This window comes from Myodes glareolus, chromosome 13, assembly GCF_982192425.1.
Source record: "Myodes glareolus chromosome 13, mMyoGla1.1, whole genome shotgun sequence".
Classification (NCBI taxonomy): Eukaryota; Metazoa; Chordata; class Mammalia; order Rodentia; family Cricetidae; genus Myodes; species Myodes glareolus.
In genome coordinates, this window is record NC_142038.1 from 34,709,395 (window position 1) to 34,731,783 (window position 22,389).

The window sequence follows — 22,389 nt, forward strand, 5'->3', positions numbered from 1 at the left end:
TTGCTTTATTCTATGTTTGACCTATAACACCTTCTCTACCATACTTTAGCTAATGATTTTCCCCATTTTGGTTTGAGACAGGTTTATACAGCACCTAGGCTAGCTTTGAACTCATGATGAATAGGCTACTGATTCTTCAATATTTCTCCATGGCCCAGACCATTTGTGTGGAGGCAGCTCCACACAAAGCTCACTGAATTTTCCCTGTTAGAGTAAGAGTCCCCTAAGGACAGCACTTTCCTCTACTATTTACTGCTATTTGCAGGTGCTTGCAACATAGCCTGAAACCATAACATTTGTTTCATCAATTAACAAAACTTATGCCACCTCAAACTACAAAGTTCCTATATCATAAATAAATATCTTCCTCATGCCTTATACTCAAACATTATTGATTGTCCCACCTACATAATTAAAGAGCATTCATGTTGATTACTTTCAAAACTGTTTTTTCAGTATTAAGTATCAATGCCCTCCCCTGCTGCAGCTGTTTGTGTGTCTCAAGCTGGCTTAGCACTCACTATGAACTTCTTTCTGCTCCTCCTGCCCCTACCTACCTCCTGAGTACTGAAATCACAGGTGTTCACCACTTCCCTTTTTTTCTGTATATTGGTGAATGAACCCAGGGCTTCATGCATGTTAGGCAGGTACTCTAACTAGCTGAGCTACCCCCTCAGTATAAAGCTAAGATCATTTGGACAGACTTGCTTTCTGTTTCAAGACTTAACCCTTTAATAACTGTCATGATCTTTAACTGGAAATCTTGATCTGTACTTGGATCCTCCAATTCTTTTTTTTCCTTTTTCTTTCTTTCTTTCTTTTTTTTTTTTTTTTTTTTTTTTTGGTTTTTTGAGACAGGGTTTCTCTGTGTACCTTTAGTTGTGCTGGAACTAGCTCTGTAGATCAGGCTAGCCTCAAACTCACAGAGATTCACCTGCCTCTGCCTCCCAAGTGCTGGGATTAAAAGGTGCGCACCACCACCATCCAGCTGGATCCTCCAATTCACACTGAGTTAAGACAGAGCTGTCCTAACAAAAATCTCATAGTCCCATGTCTGATCCTCTCTAACAGCTCTCCTGTATGCTAAGGATGAAATACTCAAAATCCACAATGTGAATTCAGTCAGAGTCACAGATGAGACTCTAGAAAGCAAAATGCCTCGACTCTGGGCTTTTACACAGCAGATCTTTTTGTCTGGAAGCAGTATCCTGCTTCTTCCCATTCCCTCATCTCTGTCTCACTTTAGAACTCCTTTGCTCATGCCTAACCTCCCGGTCTATGTTAGGTCACTTCCTGCATATGCTCCTCCTTACACGCACATCCTCTCTACTATACAGAGGGAGGGGGCCAACATTTCATTGAAGAAGCAAAAGCTCACCTTTGTTGTTACTCTATATGCCATGTAAGCATTCATGCCATCACCTATAAAGAAAAAGCCAAAGAATATTATTACAATTCAAATGCTGGGCTGGAGGAGGTAAAAGGTAGACTGTTTGCCCAGTGTGTGTAAGACCCTGGGTTTAATTCTTAGTACCACCAAAATAAATTAATTGAGTTAAATGTTTTAAAATAAAAGTCACAAAAAAATTTTAAAGAAAAAACACTGTAACCATATACTTAAGTGGAAAACTATAGGATCTAACAAGCTAATCAAAACAAGTACAAAAAATAATAACTCACCAACTTTTTCTGGATCTGACACACCAATTTCTATATCAAAAATATCTCCATTTGCTTCTTCTTCAATCTATAAAAGCATATTTTCATGTTAAAAAATTCCATTTCTCTTGAAGGTAACCAGCAGCTGTCTAACTGGATGCATGACCCTGTCAACAGGAGGGAAGTTATGCCTAGTACTGCAGTTCTGGCTGGCTATCTGTGTCTACAAAGGTCCTGTGCCCTAAAGAGAGCCTACTTCTGTCATTTCTCTAAACCAATATAATTTCTAATCATATTGGAAATACTTATCCTTATACCCACAAATAGGTGTAACTTTTACCCAACAACATAGAAACTTCTTCTTTTTTTTTTTTTTTTTTTGCAAAGGTCAGAGACTATGATAGAGACACAGCTAGTCAACATATAGAGAATGAGAGACTGCCACATGCCCAACTGATAGAGCCCAACATAACTCCTACATCTAAGTCTCAGGGAAAATCATGAAAGTGGGGGCAGAAAGATTGTAAGAGCCAGATGACCAGCAAGCCCACTGCTGAGTATTGTCTTTTAGGCATGATGGTAAAGCTACACCCACGAAACCTCAGGAATATGGTTGCCTCAACAAGACATATGATAACACCAACCGATAAGCCAATGTGTAGGTGGGAGACATTTCACAAGCTCCTACCCATAGAGGAAGAGTTACAGGCAACACTGGCTGCCCAGAGAGGGAGAATCTGTTTTTTTTCTAGGGATGACCCCACTAATGGGTGATCTAATACCCAGTGGACAGTCATAAAATACAGCACTCATGTATAAAATTTTCAAAATATACAAAATTTTAAAATTCCAACTTATATTACTGTCACAATGCCAACAACTAGTTTTTACTAATTATGTCTACTAGAGTTTTATGACAATAATTTCAAAACAGAAGCTTTCATATATGCTGACTGCGAACAAACAAAACTCTAAAATAATAAAGATCATTTGGAGAACAGGAATTTTTGTCTTAACTCAATAGATGTATAGAAAAAATGACAGAAAACTTTTTAAAAAGGAAAAAAAGAAATGTGATTTTTTAAATATTGTGGATTTTGTACTGTTGTTATTGTTGCTCATTATGGAATCTCTTACTCCTCCTGCCTCTACCTCCTGTGTGCTGGGATTGCAGGTGTGCTCCACCACACCCAGCTGATAAATGGAATCTTTAGATTTAGATAGATGCTCATTGCCTTACTTTATTTAGCTTCCCTCCCGCACAGTTTGGCTACTCTAGTTAGCTATCTTACTCCCTCTCTAATACTGGGATTGCAGGACAGCTGTCCACATCCACTTGGCATTTATGTCCATCAGGGTATCCGAACCACACACACATTATCTAAGTCATTACCCCAGTCCCAGCCCCTGCCCCGTAATTTCCAATCCTGAATAACTAAAAAGAACCCATTCCTTGTACCAATAGTAACTTACATACTTATAGAAATTATATCTAAAACCAACTTTAACACAATGCTTTCTGTAATAATCTAATAAAAAATTTTTTTCTAAGACAATAAAGATCCTGTAAAACTCATTTTCAAAATCAACAAATGGGAAAAAAAATAACTTGACTGGACTACAGAGACGTCTTTTTGAAGGCAATTCAAAAACAAGCATTTTGGGGCTGGAGAAATGGCTCAGCAGTTAAGAGCACAGGCAGCTCTTCCAGAAAAACCAGGCTCAATTCCTATCACCACATGGTGGCTCACAACTGTCTGTAACTCCAGTTCCAGGGGACCCGACACCTTTACACAAACATATATGCAGGTAAAACACCAATGTACTTAAAATAACAATAAGTAAATTTAAAAAAATTACAAACAAACAAAAGAATTTCAGCTGGGCCCAAGGTGATCCAAGCCTTTGATCCCAGGACTCAGGGCAGCTGAATCCCTCAGTTCAAGGTCAGTCTGGTCTGTTGAAAAACAAAACAAAAAACCAACCAAACAAACAAAACCCAAGTATTTCAGGAAGAGTTTGTAGAAAGGTCAGCTAGGAGTGTGTCACTCAGAGGGAATGTGGCTGCCTAGCATAAGCAAGGCCAGGATTCTATCCACAGCACTTAATAAAAGCGCAAAACAAAAGACAATAAATCTCAGAGTCTTAAATCTCCAAAATGTCAAGGCAATATTAATAATATAAAGCTATAACAAAAACATATTTTCCTAACTATCTTTCTTTTCAAAGTCACCTTTCTATAGTAGAAAAATGTATTAACTGCCAAGTGGACAGTTCAATAAACTCTCATAAGATGAACTCATCTTTATAACCAGAACCCAAATGAGAAATGCAGGCAATGAGTACATCCCCAAGACCCTTTTACAACTTGCCTCCCAGTCCCAACCGCGTCACCCTGCCAACTCAGCTGCAACCTTGGTATCTAAGGTTGCATATACTGTTCACTAATTTTATCTGTGTTTAATGTTCATATCATGGAATCATACAGTGTGAGTACTTATTTATTTATATCTTACTACTTTCCCTTTGTATTATTTTGGAGGTTATTCACATTTGTATATAGTCATTATTTAATTATGATTACACTGGTTACAAGTTTCTAGTTGAATAATTTTAAATGTTTATATTTAAAATAACCTTCACACCATGCTTTTTTCTTTTCCAAATGTGACACTTCTTAATAATTCTATCTTTTATAAAGTAAAAGGATTATTAGGGCATGAGAAAGCAACTTTAACTGATCTGTACCTCTTTCTTTTAAAACTAAAATTTTGAGGCATTTCAAAAATAAAGGCTTGGGCTGAGCATACAGTTCAGAGGTAAACAGTTAACTATCATGCAAGAGCCCCAGGGTCCAATCCTCAGTGCTGCAAAAATACACAGATGCTAGCTAGCACTCTTAATCATAAGACCACAAATGTTCAATACACCAATTTACTCATCAGTCTTTTGTTTGTTTGTTTGTTTGTTTGTTTGTAGTTGTGGAGATAAAATAAAATCTAGGGTCCTGAGCATATGAGGCACTGTACCACTGAGCTACATTCCAGCTTCAAAATCTTTGATTTTAGAAGATTAAGTGGTAGGGTTCGGGGGTGGGAGCATTGCTGTGAATTGTAAGCCAGTCGGGATACTATGAGTTCCAGGCCAGCATGAGCTACAGAGAAAAACCGACCATTTCAAAAATCAAATCAGGGTGGTGGTGGTGCACATCTTTAATCCCAGCACTCGGAAGGTAGAGGAAAGAGGAGGATCTCAGTGAATTCTCTCTCTCTCTCTCTCTCTCTCTCTCTCTCTCTCTCTCTCTCTCTCTCTCTGTGTGTGTGTGTGTGTGTGTGTGTGTGTTTTGTATATGTGTTTTAACACCAGGGCTCACTCTCCAACCCTAGCTAGGTTAGAACTGAATTGTAGAGTCAGGCTAGCTTCTAACAGAGAGCTTCCTGCCTCTGTCTCCCCAAGTATTGGGATTATAGACATGCGCCACCACACCTGTCTTAGTATAGTCTTCCATCTAAAATGTCTGAAAGGCTTTGATTAAGAATAAATTAACAAGAGAGAAGTGCTGGGTAAGAAATAGACAAGTATTCTTTCCATATTAACCTAGAATTATAAATATCTCTCCATACCTCTTCCCTGGATCTATCAAAGATCACTGGAGCAGAAATGCTCTTGGATTCGATTCTAGGAGCAATGAGTGCAGTAGGCGTGACAGGAGTGACTGCAGGAGAAGGCTCGGAGGAGAGGATGGGCTCTCTTTCTGGACTGTCCAAAGAAACTTCTTCTGTGGCTTCTAAGACATAAATTAAACAAGTTAATCAAAGAAATTACAGCATATAGCAGTTCAAGAAATATGAAAAACATACCTACAAACAAGTCTCAAAAGTACCATGTTTTTTAAGTTATCACTACAAGGGACTTTATGCAACTAATTATTTAGTTGTTTATGAAAACTTTACAATAATCAGGAACTGTGTTTGTGAAGAACAGTATTAAATCAGCTTAATTATCTTTACTAGGAGAAACACAATTTCATTTTTCATTTCCACATTCATTTGTGTTTGGATTGTAATACATCTTACATGCGGTAGCTTACCTTTCTATTATTTTATTCAGGCTAATGATTATTGCATACATATGAAAACAAATTTTATGGAAGAAGACTACCTTTGGGCTTAAAATTCTGTTATGGAAAAACCCACCAAGTTAGTAATCTAAAGCAATTAATTGCCAAAGATTACTGAGTATTAGTTGGATATACAAATATGACACAAATCAAAGAGATGTTTAGGTTTTAATTTTAAACACTCATTCACTTGAAATATCTAAAATTAAATATATTTAAAGTCAAACCACAACAATAAACTGAAATCTACAGACTATGTAATACTGTGCTAAATGCAATGAAGAAACACAAAGAAATGGAAAAAAAAATCATACCTGCCCTCAGGGAGTTTATAATCTAGTTAAGAAAACAAGACATGTGGAATGTTAAATAATAATAAAAGACTTAAAAGAATAACAAAGAATGTTATAAGACATCCAATTACTATATAAATGGTAGAATAAACACTATAAATTGAGTAGACACAGGAGTCAATACTTCAGGGTAAAGAAAATCAGAAATAGTCTCTGACTCTGATTTGAGATAGTTTAAATAGTTATAGGAAGAACTTGGGGAAAAATTCATGCAAATAGAATAGCAGAATAAGTGTAAGCAAAAAAAAAAAAGGCATTTAATCAGTGAGTCTAAGACAAAACAGTCCTGTTGGCTTATAGAATTGATATCAAGAAGATGAAATTATAGGCAAATAAGTGATCAGGCCAATGGTTTCCAGTCTACAGTTTCTGGATTCTTGTAATTTGGGTAAAGCAGTAATTGTTGTCCACTGACAACAATGTTGTCCCATTGGAAGCAGCCAACTTGAAATCACACAGCTGGACATGCTATCAATGATTTGGATTGGCTATTTAATGTTGACAAGGTATGGATCTCTTCATGTTTTTGTATTAAAAGAAAGATGACTAATAACTAAAAACTTTCCAAAGGGGAAAATATAAACCACAGATACAATAGACCACCTACGCCCCTGACAGAACACACTAAAAGTTTAGATACCACTTCAGCCTTTGTAGACTGCTAGTATTTATTACTTTTTTTAAGAAATGAAAACAGGACCAGAGAACGGTTCACTGGGTAAAGGTGCTCTCCACCAAGCCTGACACAAGTTTGATTATTGGGACCCACATGGTAGGAAGAGAGCTAACTTCTACAAGTTTTCCTCTGACCTCCATGCACATGGGGTGGTATGTACATATATACACACACAAATTACACACACACACAGAAATGAATTAATAAATAAGTAAATATAGTAAAAATTATTTGAAAGAGAAAATAGCTAGCAATAAGCTTGACATGGTGATGTTTGCCTTTAATCCCAGCACTTGGGAGGCAGAAACAGTAGATCCCTATGAGTTTGAGGCTTGATCGACATAGTGAAATCTTGTCTCAAAAACAAAAAACAGCGAACAATGTATGAAAGTCAAAAGTAGTACATCAAAACTAGGTATGGGCTAGAGGGGATGCCTCAGCAGTTAAGATTGCTGGCTGCTCTTCTGGTTTCCAGAACCCAATGGCAGCTCATCTATAATACATAACCACCCACAACTCCAGTTCCAGGAAATCTAGTGCTTCTACAGGCACTGCATGCAGTTGGTGCACATATACAAATGAAAAAAAAACACTCATACATATAAAAATAAATTTTCAAAGAAACCAAGACGTGAGAAGTTTATAAATGGTTGAAGCATCAACCTGAACATAAGCAGCAGCAGAGCCCGTCAAGCCCCATGAACCCCGAGGAAGAACTGCTACAGCAACAACACACAAGCAATAACAAACCAACAACAGAATCCACTGATATCGTTTAAACACAGCAGTTCTCAACTTGTGGGTTGCGACCTCCCATTTTACATTATGATTCATAACAGCAGAAAAATTACAGTTATGAAGTAGCAACAGAATAATTTTATGGTTGGTTAGGGGTCACCACAGCATAAGAAACTGTACTAAAGGGTCAGGGCATTAGGAAGGTTGAAAAGCACTATTTAAAGTCATTCAGAATTTCTCAATGACATTTTACTACATTGATGCGAAGCTTTAGGTGCATGTACTAATAGCTGCTTCAACAACAAAGGACTTTAAGTAAGGCATGATCTAAGCAACTAATATGGAAAGAGAAGAAATCAAATAGATAGGCTTAGGTTCAGCATACAGATGGTCTGCCTTAAATTTTTTTTTGCTGTTTGGTTTTTAAGACATGGTCTGAGCTGGCAGCGGTGGCTCATGACTTGGGAGGCAGAGACAGGCAGAGCTATCTAGGTTCAGGGACAGCCTGTTCTACAGAGCTAGTTCTAGGCCAGCAAGGCTACACAGTGAAAAACAACTGCTGCGGGAGAATTATCTGTATTCTGTCAATCATGCATTTTAATAAAACACTGATTGGCCAGGCAGGAAGTATAGGTGGGTCAACCAAACAGGAAGTAGAGGTGGGGCGATGAGAACAGGAATATTCTGGGAAGCAGGAAGTTCCCTCCACCACTCCTGCCCAGATCACCGAAGAAGCAACATGTGAGCTGTCAGCTGGAAAAGGTACTGAGCCACATGGCTAACACAGACAAGAATTATGGGTTACTGTAAGATGTAAGAATTAGTTAATAAGAAGACTGAGCTGATGGGCCAATCAGTTTATAATCTTATGGAGTCCTGTGTGTGATTTTCTTTGGGGCTTGCCGGCTGTGGGGTACTGGGCGGGATAGATACCCCAACAAGATGGCCCCTCACGTTACAAACAACAACAACAAAAGACATGGTCTCATGAATCCTCCAATTCATGTTACTGAGGAGCATCTGATCCTACAGTTGCCATCCCCGAAGTGCTGAAATCAGGGTGTGTATGACTATGTCCAGACTTTAAATGGCTGATATGACTTCTTTTAGCTTAAGTAAACAACTGAAGATACAGAGGGCTTAGTTCCAAACAGATCTAAAAGGTTAAGGAATATAGAGAGCTATAACTTGAGGGTGAACATACACTGATTTTATCAAAATTCAGGCATTCTTGAAGAATGCCAAATGGAGAAGGGTTAGATAGTTGAACCCATTTGGTGAACATCTTATAAAGAACTAACAACATGCCATAGTTAACTTTTTCCCAGTATGATGCTGTTATGAACAACCCATAAACTATTTAAGTTATCTAAAACACAACAGATACACACCAACATAATCTGGTTTCTTTTTGGCTTATAAGTCACAATGGCTACTTTGCTTTAGCCAGATCTAAATTCTATGCACTGAAAATGTATTACTACTACTAGACAACAAGTTTCATCACCCGGATTGATAGTATATGCTGCTTTTACAAGTTCCTAGCGTCATACTCTTCTATAGGAAGACATAGATCTTCTTAAATACATTATAAATATGAACCAAACAGAGTATATTTTTTACAAAAATGTCTTAGATCACTTAAAGATGTCATTATAAAACACAGCTAAGTTAAATTGTAAAGCTTAAAAATCATTTCATTTAAACTTTTGTTGCGAGAGTACGTATGCATGGTGTACGTATGGCAGTGCAGGAATACGTGTCACAGAGTATGTAGAGGTCAGAGGACAATTTTCAGGAGTCAGTTCCCTCCATTTCCTGAGGGTTCACTGGCTCAAACTCAAAAATAGTCAGTGTTGTACAGGAAGAACTTTACCCACGGATTCCTTCTCACCAACACCAAATTCTTTAGTCTTTACACAAATGCTGACAATATACTGTTGTTCTTTCTTCTTTTCTTGAACAGAGTCTTGATATCCCTGATCTTGTTATTCATTATATAGCCAAGGCTGGCCTCACACTCTCAACACTCTTTATCAGGCTATCAAAATGGAAATTACATGAACTTTTGTAATAAAGAATTGTACCTTCAAGCATAATTATACCAAGGAGCACAGAATGATCTGAATATGAACTACTACAGAAGTTGAGAATATTAATAATTCAATAAAAGCAAATTATTTAAATTACATTGCTAAATAAAAAATATTTACTATTTTAATTTTGTGTCCATATTAAAATTTAAATTTTTCTTTTCAATATTAAACATTAACTTAAATCTTAATTTTAAGGTATAATTGTTTAAGAGTCAAGCATTGTTTATGTTAGAATGAACTACACCAAATTCTATCCTTATATTACATCCAAAACAAACTCAACCATCAACTTACCTAACAACAAACTGTAACACACAGTGATGCTTTTTTATGTGTATGGGTGTTTTGCCTGCAGGTATTTCTATGTACCACATGTATGCCTGGTGCCACCAGAAGCCAGAAGGCATCAAATCCCCTAGAACTGGAGTTAACACATGGCTATGAGCCAACATGCGGGTGCTAGGAATCAACCCTGGGTCCCTCTGGAAGAGCCGCTGAGGCATCTCTCTAGCCCACATAGAGTGATTCTTAAACCCATACTTTGATTTTGCTTTGTGACATTTGTAAGTAACAACAGCAACCAAAACAACAGTCACTGCTACTTCCTAAGAGTATGGTCAATATCATGTACCCTATTTTCAAATGCTTACAAATAAAGGGTAGCTTTGCTTCTTGTAATGGTCTGTGTGTTTCTTACAGAGTGACCCTACTAGACAGTCTCTATCCTAAGTTTTGTTTTGTTCTGGGTTGGTTATAGGTGATACCCTATAAGCCAGGCTGACCTTGAACTCAACAATCCTCATGCCTCAATGTCCCAAATGCTAAGATTATAGGGAGCAGCCATGCTCAGACATGCTCAGATTCACTTTTTAGGGTGTAATAATAAGAGCTACCATTAAGACAAAAAAAAATTCAGTTGCCTTAGAGAGTATTCTAATAGCATATAATATCATAATTGGCTATTATTGATACCACTATTATACTGACATTAAAAAAATCAAGATATGACAACTACCTGCGAAAAGATCTTCTCTGTCATCGTCTAGCATGACTTCTACAGGTTTGGAGCCATTGGAGTTTGTGCTAATATCTTCTGCAGGAAGACTGGCTGGTTCGGGAGATGACGGACTTGACTGTTAAAAGAACAATAGGAGACAATGGATTGAAATGCTTCTTTGCTTTTCACTGTATCTCATAAACTAAAGAAATACAGGCCGGGCGGTGGTGGTGTGTGCCTTAATCCTAGCACTCAGGAGGCAGAGGCAGGCGAATCTCTATGAGTTGGAGGCCAGCCAGGTCTACAAAGCAAGTTCTAACACAGCCAGAGCTGTTACACAAAGACACAAAGAAACCCTGTCTTGGGCGGGGGGGGGGGGGGGGGGGGGAACAAACAAACAAACAAAAGCCCAATATTCTCTTGATTAGAGAGGAAAAGAACAGCTACTTATATTTTCTTCTCTAAGGTTAAAAATACACTTTAATGTGTGCCCTTTGCTCAACAGTCACTTCACTCAGGTCTCATTCTTTTTATTTAGAAGTATGAATTTATCATACTTAGTTATAATTAACAAAACCATACTAGCCACAATACATCCAAATTCAGAACAAGTCCCTTGATTTTAAGAGTCGGTGCTTTCCCTTGATTTTAAGAGTTGGTGCTTTTGGAGCTAAAGAGATAGCTCGGGGGTTAAGAACATTGACTGCTCTTCCAGAGGACCAGGTTCAATTCCTAGCATCCACATGGCAGCTTACAACTTTCTGTAACTCCAGGATCAGACAGTCTCACACAGACATACATACATATAAAATACCAATGCACATAAAATAAAATAAAACCAGGCAGTGGTGGTGCACACCTTTAATCCCAACATTCGAGAGGCAGAGGCAGGTGAATCTCTGTGAGTTCTGTGGTCTACAGAGCTAGCTCCAGGGCAGGCTTCAACCCTGTCTCAAAAAATAAACAAACAAATAAATTTTAAAAAATAAATTATTTTTTAAAAAAGAGTCAGTGCTTTTTTTTTTATGATCATGGTTATTTTTCTACGGGGGCCAGGTATATCAAAGTTCAAAGCCCTGCTTTAGACTAAGAAAATAAAAGGCACACACATAGTACACACCTGTAATCCCAGAATCTGGGAGAGGGGGCAAGAGGATTAGGAGTTCATTCCAACAACATTGGAAGTCCAACACTAGCTTAAGACCCTGCCTCAAATAAACCAAAAGTACATAAAATAAAAATAGAGCCTTGAGGTGACTCAGTGAATAGGCTCTTACTACCAAACCTCATGACCTGAGTTCCGTCTCTGAGAGAACTGATTCCGAACCTCTGCAAGTGTGCTGTGGTACACACATATCTAGTGCTATATGAATTATGAATACAGCCATTTCTAAGGTTCTACATTTTCAAACTAAAGCTATGCTGTTTCTCAAAATACTTTTCTTCTGAGACAAGGAGTCTCATATGTAGCATAGTCAGGATGCACTCACATGCCTCAGCCTCCCATATGCATAGCTGTGCACTACACCCATCTGGAAAATTACCCTTCTCTTCTTCAGTTAGGTCTGTCTCTGTGACCCACGCACATCTAGATGCCTAAACCCTCATGCCTCACCCTCCCAAATTCTGCGACGACTGGAACTCTACCATATCCAGCTGTTTTTCCTACACAATGCTATGCCTATATGAAACTCTTCTTTACTGGTCACTCATTGTAATATGTTTTCCCACTTCTATTAACATAATCTGGATAAGCCCACAAAGATATGCCCAGAGACATGGTTCCATGGTGGTTCTAAGTCCCATCGAGTGACGAAACTGACACAGGTCTCAAGCATTTTGCCAGAGAGAGAGAGAGAGTTTTGTTTTTTCAAGACAGGGTTTCTCTGTGTTTATGGCTGTCCTGGAACTTACTATGTAGACCAGGTTGGCCTAAACTTGGAAGAGATCCATCTACTTCTGCTTCCCAAGTGCTATGTGTACCACTACCACCTAGTTTTTTGTTTTCCAAGATAGGGTTTCTTTGTGTGGCCCTGGCTGTCCAGCACTTTGCTCAACAAAGCAGGTCAGCCTTAAACTCTGAGATCTCCCTGCCTCTGCTCCAGAGGGTTGGGATTAAAGGTGTGCACCACTATCACCCAGCTGGTAGAGGTTCTTTAGATAAAAAGGGGTTGTTTGGGAGGGGGGAGTTAGATTTAAATTACAGATATTTCTAGCAGTCTATGGCATACCTTTCCACATTAACAGTAAACCTACAACAAAATTTCTTAGTTTCAAAGGGCAGGAAATTTTATCTTCTTATTTGGTTAGTAAACTTTCCGTAGTTTATTACCTTTCTGTTTTTTGTGGTGACTGACATTGAACCTAGAGCCCTGTACACATGCCTGGCAAAAACTCTACTACAGAATCACACCCAATTCCTCTAATCATCTTTTGATATCATTCATCTTCTGGGCATGGTGGTACATCTGGAATCTCAGTATTTTGTGGAGGCAGTGGGGAGATCAGTAGTTCAAACCATCTCGGACTACAAAGGAAATCTGGGGTCAACCTGAGCCACCGGAGATCACATCTTAGAACAGAAACAAGGAAGCTGGAAAGATGGATCAGTGGTTAAGAGTTTCTGCTGTTCTAGCAGAGGACTCAGTTCATCCACATAGGGCAGCTTACAACAGCCTATAAACTCAATCTTCAGGGGATCCAACACCTACTTCTGGTCTCTGTGGGCACCCACATAAGCATACACATACAAAAACAACATTTTTTTTAAAATTTAAAACTAAATAAAGAAAAAGAAAACCAGTCATGTATGGTAGGGCATTCACACCATCTGGACACTGGGAAAGCTGAGGTAGGAGAATTATTAGTTTCAGGGTAGCCAAGACTACACAGTAAGACACACACACACACACACACACACACACACACACACACACACACAAGAATTAAAAGAAAACCAAAGCTGCCAGGCCGTGGTGCACACCTTTAATCCCAGCACTTAGGAGGCAGAGGCAAGCAGTGAGTTTGAGGCCAGCCTGGTCTACAGAGCAAGTTCCAGGAGAGCTGGAGGAGCTGTTATACAGAGAAATCCTGTCTCAAAAAAACCAAAACAACAACAACAACAAACCAAAAAAAAAGGAGAGAAATAAACCAAAGCCTAGTCTTTGTGACTCTCTGCATTCCACAGATACTGAGCATGACAGTGAAAGTATTAACAAGAAAGTGGAAGCCAGGCATAGTGACAAACTTTTGAGACTGTAGCACTGAGGTGAGACTGAAGCCAGAGGATCACAAGCTACAAGGCAAGACCCTATTTTTATTTATTTACATGGTTATACCTGTAGACAATGCACTATGATAACATCACCACCCCCACTCTGAGCAGGAAAAAAAAACACTTAAACATACACACACACACACACACACACACGGTTCTACTCATTCAAACTCCAGAACAGGGAAATCTATATTGATAGATTAGTTGCTATATTAAGATTAGAAGCTGGGAAAATGGTGGGACAACATCTGAAGGGTACAAGTTAACTTTCTGAAATAATGAAAATATTCTAAAATTGACTATGGTAATAGATACATATGTCTCACTAGACTAGAAACCACTGAAATGCACACACTAATGGGTGAACAATATGGCATATAAGCTGTACCTTAACAATGCTGTTCAGAAAAGTGAAGCATGATGGTTCATGCTTGCAACACCAGCACTTGAGAGGCTACGGCAGGAAGAACTGCTCAAAGTCTATGGTCAGCCTGGGTTATGGAAGTGAGAACCTTCTCAAAACGAAGAAGACTAGCAAGATGGTTCAGTGGGCAGGATGTTGATGACCTGAATTTGACCCTTAGAATCCACATGCTAGAAACAACCAGCTCCGATAAGATACACACACACACACACACACACACACACACACACTGTAAACAAAAATAAAAAAACAGAACTTCCAAGTGATAGAGGATTAGAAGCCTCAACAGATCATCACACAATAATGTCTATTCCTTCAAAATACAATTGCTATAAAATAATTTATTAAGCCAGGTAACAATCTTTGTAAAAGAAGCCGGTGAAAAATGACTGTGACCGGTGTCTAACTGACCCATTTAGTTCTCAAGGTCTGTAGCAAACACAGGCACAATTTTTTTTAACTTAAAGATCAAGGCTTTAGAGAGATGACGCAACAGTTAAGAGCACTTCCTGTTCTTGCAGAGAACCGGGTTCAGTTCCCAGCACCCACATCATCAACTAGCTCACAACCATCTTAATTCTACTTCCAGGAGACCCAAAGACTTCTACTAGCCTCTGGGGACACCAAGCTTGGATATGGTGCAAAGACAAACATTCAGGTAAAATACCCATACACATAAAAACAAAGAAATAAAAAAAAAAATCAACAAGACAGAATCCATCTATTTGCTACCTCCAAATAATGTGCTTTGACATCAAAGACAAATGGAAGATTACAGTAAAAGGATGGGGAAAACATATTCCACGGAAAGAAAAACAGGAAGTAAATATGTGTGTCATTCTGCTAACATCTGAGAAGACAGATTTCAAACCAAAAGACAGAGAAAAATCACTTCATACTGATAAGGGAGCACTCCAAGACTATAATTTAAACGTGTACACAGAACATGGATGCCACCAATTCATTACAATAAATACTACTAAATATAAAACCAAATTAATCTCAACACAATGGTGACTTTAATACCCTACTCTCATCAATAAGACAGGACATCCCACTAAAATAAATAACAAATAAAATACAGAAGGGGGGGAACCAATTTCACAAAATTGTTCACTTATCCCTCTCTACCCGTGCAACTGCATACGCACACACACCCCACACACACGAAACTTAAAAAAATAAATATAAAGCCTGAGGGGGGAATGCATGCTTTTAGTCCCAGAACTAGGAAGCTGAGGCAGAGGCAGGCAGATTTCTGAGAGTTCAAGGCCAGCCTGGTCTGGTCTACAGAGTGAGTTTTAGAACAGCCAAGGTTACATAGAGAAACCCTGTCTCGAAAAACCAAAGAAATACATATATTTTTAAAAATACATATTCTTCTCAGTAGCCCATGGAATTTTCTCTAAGATAGATCCTATTAGAATCAGGAAAACTACAACAGCTTTTGTTGTTTCCAATGTGGCCACAATGTAATGAAGCAGAAATTAATAGCAAGATAAACTATAGAAAATACATAAACTCATGGGAATTAAACAACACCCAACTAAAAGATAAATGGGTCCCTGAAGAAATCAAGAGGGAAATTTTTAAAATCTGAGAATTGAATGAAAATGCAGAGAACCTATCAAAAACCTATAGGATAGAATGAACACAGCCCTAAGAAGAAAGTTCCTAACTACCAGTGTCTATTTTTAAAAAAATCAAGAGGGCTCTCACATAACCTCAGTACTCTGGAAAAACAAGAAAGAGGTAAACCCAAAGTCAGTAGATTAAAAAAAAAAAGATCAGGAAATAAAAGACAGAAATTTTTGAAAATCAGGCTGGGTGGTGATGGTGCACGTCTTTAATCCCAGCACTCGGGAGGCAGAGAGAGGAGGATCTCTGTGAGTTCGAAGCCAGCCTGGTCTACAAGAAGAGCTAGTTCCAGGACAGGCTCCAAAGCTACAGAGAAACCCTGTCTTGAAAAACCGAAAAAAAAAAAGAAAGAAATTTTTGAAAATCAATGAAGAGTTAATTCTTTGAAATGATAATTAAGAGGAACAAACATTTAGCTAAACTAAAAAACCAAGAGAGATAAACAAAGTTACTAAGATTAGAGATGAAAAGGTAGACATTACAAGATAAACTAATGAAAAGTCAAAATCGGTGGTGCATGCCTTAAATTCTAGCACTCAGAAGGCAGGCAGATCTCAAGTTTGAGGTCAGCCTGGTCGACAGATCGATTTCCAGGACAGCCAGGGCTACATAGAGAAACCCTATAGAAAAAAAGTAATAAAAAAGAAAGTCAGAAAATCTGGGCTGGTGAGATGACTCAACAGCTAAAGGGGCTCTCAGCCAAGCCCAACAACGCAAGTTTACCAGAACCTACATAACTGAAAGAATCAACTCCCCAAATGAGCCCTGACTGCCACATATGCACTGTATGTAGCACACATCCCAAACCCCAATACAGTGGAAAAGAATTAGCCATAAAATCATAAGGATATTTTTCTTCTTTTGTTTTGTTTTCCGAGACAGGGTTTCTCTGTAGCTTTGGTGCCTGTCCTAGCACTCACTCTACAGACCAGGCTGGCCTTGATCTCAGGGATCCACTTGCATTTTCCTCCTGAATGCTGGGATTAAAGGCCTGTGCCACCATCACCTGGCAAGAATGTATATTTCAAGGGTTAAAGCGATAGCTCAGCAGATAAGAGTACTTGCTGCCCTTCCAGAGGACCCAGGTTCCATTCCAGAATCCATGTCAAGTGGCTTACTCTAGATCTAAGAGATCTCATGTTCTCTCCTGGTGTCCACAGGAACCCATATACATGCAACACTCACTCATTCACACAGATATACATAAACATAATAAAAAATAAATTCCTTTTAAATTAAAATACTTATATTCCACTAAATCTGAACATCAAGAGGAAATTAATTCCTAGATGCATATGACCTACTGAAGTAAAACTAAGAAGAGATAAATGATGTAACCAGGTCTATAATAAGCAAGATTTAGACAGCAATAAAAATCTTCCAACTAAAAGAAATCCAGTTCCAGATGCATTCAATACAGCATTCTACCAACTAAAATTAAATTCTTAATTTTAAGAAGAATCAACAACAATCATTCACAAAGTAGTCCATAAAAGGGAAATGGAAAGCATACTCTCATACTCTTCTGACTCCAGTGGTGTGTTGGTGGCATAACCAGACAACAACAACAAAAGAAAACTACAGACAAATCTCCCTGATGAACACAGACACAAAAATTGTCAATAAACTTGCAAACCAAATTCAAAATCACATCAAAAAAGTAATTCAGGGACTGGAGAGATGGCTCAAACAGAGGTTATAACATTTGTTCTTGCAGAGGAACCCCAGTTTCACTAGCACCCACATGGTGGCCTACAACTACCTGTAACTCCAGTTACTCCAGATGTCTTCTAACCTCTGAATGCATGAGCCATGCACATAGTATACATACACAACGCAGCCACCACCACCACAGAAACAAAACCCTCATACATTAAAAAATAATCATCTTTATTTAAGGGGCGGGGAATAATTCGGGCTGGAGAGTTGGCTCAGTGGTTAGAGTACTTACTTATCTTTCAGAAGACCCAAGTTCAATTCCCAGCACCCACATGACGGCTCACAACTGTCTGTAACTCCAGTTCCAGGAGACCCAACAACCTCTTCTGGCCTCCTTGGGTTTCTGCATGCACATTGTGTACATGCATATACTCAGGAATGCACACACATCATTTTTTTTCAGCAGGCCTCTACAGTGTCCTACAGCATCATGTTACGTACAAAAAGTCCCCTGAAACAATTGTATATCGAAGACCCTGATCTGGGCTGGGAATGTCATTCAGCAGGTTCAACCGAAGTACAGGAAAAATACCTCTCTACAGCCAAGAGTAGTGGTACATGCGTGTAATTCTAGCACTCAGGCTCAGCCAAGGGGAGTTCCATGCCAGTCTAGGCTACAAAGAGAGATCTGATTTCAGAAGAAAAGCGTTTGTTAAACATATAGAATTTCAGTCAGGTGCAGGCATCTGTGCATGAATGCTGTGGATTCTTTTGCAGCCTGAGTGTAAGATGCACTATGTAAAAGAGAAGGAAAACAGTGGCACGGGATCCCTCCCTCATAGGCAGTTCCTGAACATTTGGAAGAGGGGGAAATGTATGCTAACCTGAACATTTTTAAAACATGTCTAAAAATCTTACAGTCACCCATTTTCTTAATATGAATCCATGAGATAAGGGCGTAGGTCAACAACCAATTAATTTTATTTACAACTTTCACAGTGCGGCAACCAAAATAAGAACATTCATAATAAAACTTTGCAAACTTTCTTTTAAAAAACGGTCAAACATCATATTTGGAGATACAGACTGTACAGTTCTTCTTACTCTGTGTATTGTATCTAGGAAAGACAATGCAGGTTTTAGGGCCCTGCAGACATTTTCAACACACATTATGAAAAAATAAAACAGACCAAAATATACCAGGATACTAACTCTCCCTGTCCAGGAAAATATATTCTGCCAAGTAATTTTAGGAGATAGTGGTTTTGACATGTACACCAGTATCAGTAAGATACAAATACTCAAGATTTTGTTTAGAACACATAGACAACCAAGTTACCATCCAAAGAAAGTGGGGTTTGGCCTCACCACTACAGACAAAATGAGTAGAAAGTCCTCAGTGGTGAACAGTCCCTTAAGTTTTCAGTCAATGAAATTCAGATAAGGGTGTTTTACAGTCAGTTCCAGTTGATTTGGTGCAGAACTGAACAGGCGCACAAAGCTTACAGCCGAGAACTCTGTATGAAAGTAGAGGGCGGGTGAAAAGTGAGATGCTCGGCTGGTAAAGCTGCTGGCAACGGTGTAAACAGAGAGCCAACTCCCCAAAGTTGTCCTTTGAGTTTCATATGCAAGCAACCGGCACACACACACATCCACAATAAATACATAAATACATGTAATTAAAAAACTATCTGAGGTAAACAATCTTCTGAGAAAAGTGCTTACATGCTTAAAATTAGGATTTCCGGTGTATGTGCGCTCATCCAATGTAAAGCAATTCAAATGTGACTAGAGAAAGTTGGCGGGCCAACACAGTTCAACTCATGGTGTTTCCTTTGACAAAAACAGGAACACTCTGCTACAGAGATCGCTGACCATGAGAAAAAAGAGGAAAAAGGAGTTGAGATCTGTTTCTATTTCTCCCTTATTTAAAAAAATAAAAGTTTCCTGGACTACACCCTCCTTAGTCTTTGTATTTTCCCTGCATGATAGCCCCTAAAATGTCTAAAACCCAAGTGGTGGCACACGTCAGCTAATCTCAGCACTTGGAAAGAGGAGAGGCAGAAAGATCAGAGGTTCAAAGCTATGATGAGCTACATGGTGAGTTCGAGTCCCGCCTGGGCTGCAAGAGATCTCGCCTCAACAGAAGTCTACTAACTCTCAAATGCATTTACCTATTTAAAAAAGAAAACCAAAGAGGCTCCTACCTCCAAGAAAACTGGTAGTCCATGAAGGACAGTGAAAAGCGCACCCTGACCTCCCCAGGGACCCTCGGATAAGCAGCGTTCAGTTCATGACTTCACGGTCCCCTTGCAGGGCACACCCTCCGGTGGGCAGAGAAACAAGTCCCTCTCCCCGGGGCTGCTGAAACCCCAGAGGCGGGTCCAAGCCTTCTTCCTGCCTGGAGGAAGAGGCGCGAATGACCCGCAAGGCCCGAGAGCCCGCAAGCACGGCGTTCCGTGCGCGGGTCCCGGCCCCGGGAGGATGAAGTCTCACCCCAGGCCCGCAGGCTGCAGTCCGGAGGCCTGGCCGCCCGGGCCAACCCAGCCCCCTTGACAGGCACCTGAGGTGCGGCCGGCGTCACAGGTGTCACCGGACCTGGCCTGGCTAAACCCGGGAGTGGGGAGGGGACAAGTCGCGGCAGGAGAAAGGCGGCGAGACGCGCGGCGCGGCCTCCTCGGCGGGGCCGTCTCACCTCCAGGGTGGAGACCGTGCTGGTGAACAGGTCCTCTCCGTCCTCCAGCTCCTCAAAGTCGGTGGGCTTCACGTCCCCCAGCGGAGGAGGTTCCCTCTCGGCCGCCATCTTCGCTGGCCTGGACGACTGCAAGAGCCGAGTCTCGCCGACCTGTCACGTGAGCACGCAAGGCAGGGCTGGCGCGCCGACCCGCTGGCTGGACCGCCTCCCGGCCCGCCCCCTCGAGGCCCCGCCTCCCGAGGCCCCGCCCCGGGCTGACCGTCTCCCTCCCCTCCCGCGCGAGGCTCCGCCCCCGACTGAGACAGAGCAGGCAAACCCCAGAGCTACAAGCTGGCCCCGCCCCTTCACCGCTCCGCCTGCTTTCACGTTTGAGTCTTGGCCTCCTCACTTAGTTACTGTCCGCAAGCTGACCAGACTTAAAGTCCAGAAATCTTACACTTGTTAATACAGGACTAGGAGGTAGAAGAGTTAGACCTCAGCCTCTGAGTTTGGATTATGCACAGATTCAGGGTACGAATGATTATTAGTGGATAGAGAAACACACTCAAGTATTGCCAGAGCGGTCCATAAGAAATAAGAAACGGCTGACACAAAGAAAGTGTTCTCTTCCTGTACTGTTTGCAGGAGACTTCGAGGCACTTGAAATGTGGCTAGTGTGAGAAACTGCGCGTTTTTTTTTTTAATTTCAATTTATTTTTATCTAAATAGATCCTTACAGCTGGTGGCTACCTGTTAGTGCAACAGGTAGATAAAGGATCCTGGGTTTGGCATGTTGCTTCATTAGCAGAGTACTTGCCTAGCACGTACAAAGCCCTGGTATGATCGCCAGCACCGCACACTGGGTGTGATGGAAGTGTGATTGACGGTCTCTAAGTGTGCACTTGGGAGGTTGAAGCTGGAGGAACAGAAGTTGAAGGAGGTCAAGGTCAGCCTGGACTATGGTAGATCCTATCTCACAAAATAGAAACGTAAACAACGCAAGAGAGAGAGAGAGGGAGAGAGAGAGAGAGAGAGAGAGCGAGAGCTCATGAATGATTTGTTATTGCTATGTCAATGTGAAGCTCAGGCTTTATGCCATGTGTCACTATGCCAAGAAAGCCACACAATTTTTTTTTCTTTTTCTTTCCTTTTTTTTTTTTTTTTCTTCTCCATATAGGGTCTCACTATGAAGCTCTGGCTGGCCTGGAACTCTCTATGTAGACCAGGTTGGATTTGAACCCGCAAGGATCTGCCTGTCTCTACCTCTGAGTGCTGGAATTAAAGGTGTGTAACACTGTATCTAAATAATGTGTTTTGAAGTAAAATCAGATAGGTTGGAGTTTGAGAGTGCTTAAGCTTCTCAATTTGATCTCCAGCAATGGGGCTTGCTCTCTCTGGCTCATGTCCTGTGTTAGTTTTAATGAAAATGCTCCCATAGGCTCATAGTAACTGAGTGTTTTTTATCCAGATCTGCAGGCAGCAGGAAGAGAGAAAGCCTCCAGACCTGGCTTGGGCTTCTGAAACCTCAAAGTCCACCCCTAGTGATAAGCTGCCTCCAGCAAGGCCACACCTATTCCAACAGTTCCACAATCCTGAGGCATTCAAATAGTGCCATTCCCTAGGTCAACCTAACCCTATCATAGCAATTTTGTAACATTATCTCCAGCACAACAACAAATCAAGCAAAATCAAAGTTGGAGTCATTCGCATCCACTTGTCCTAAACTAAAACCAAACCATTTGGTAGGGTGTTTAAAGGATGGTAAGATAGTCCCATTCTCAAACACGCTCTCTCTGCCTCAATGCTGACACACCAGAAAGTGTAAACCGAAATAAGCAACATTAACGAACCCATGAGTTTTCTACTGTTCCATCAACTCCAACCTCGAAACGATTTGCTTATGGGGTCTTCTAACAGGAATAATAACCCCACTTCGTAGGCAGCTGGCCAGGGTTACAGGTCCGAGGAAAGCAAAAACACACACATATCCTGGCAGCTTCTAAGAACACCGAAGTTTTACAATGAAATCTGCACAGGCAGTGAGCTCTGGAGCTAAAATCCACCAAGGCCTTGACTCA

General features: G+C 40.2%; 1 protein-coding gene across 3 annotated transcripts in view; it reads right to left on the bottom strand.

The window, feature by feature from the left end:
- The window catches only part of Snx2 (sorting nexin 2), a 42,741-nt gene extending 22,247 nt beyond the window's left edge, over positions 1-20,494 (bottom strand). Inside the window, exons 1-6 of one of the 3 annotated variants that reach the window (XM_048419183.3) lie at positions 20,333-20,482; positions 19,363-19,507; positions 10,658-10,775; positions 5,283-5,446; positions 1,681-1,747; positions 1,379-1,422 (exon numbers count right to left, since the gene is read on the bottom strand). In XM_048419183.3, the coding sequence (XP_048275140.1) occupies positions 1,379-1,422; positions 1,681-1,747; positions 5,283-5,446; positions 10,658-10,691 (309 nt within the window). In that variant the 5' untranslated portion in view covers positions 10,692-10,775; positions 19,363-19,507; positions 20,333-20,482. Of the gene's footprint in view, positions 1-1,378; positions 1,423-1,680; positions 1,748-5,282; positions 5,447-10,657; positions 10,776-11,498; positions 11,587-19,362; positions 19,508-20,332 lie in introns of all 3 variants that reach the window. The other 2 variants (XM_085699866.2, XM_048419181.3) reach the window with 2 other exon arrangements.
- Between the last annotated feature and the right edge of the window lie 1,895 nt (positions 20,495-22,389).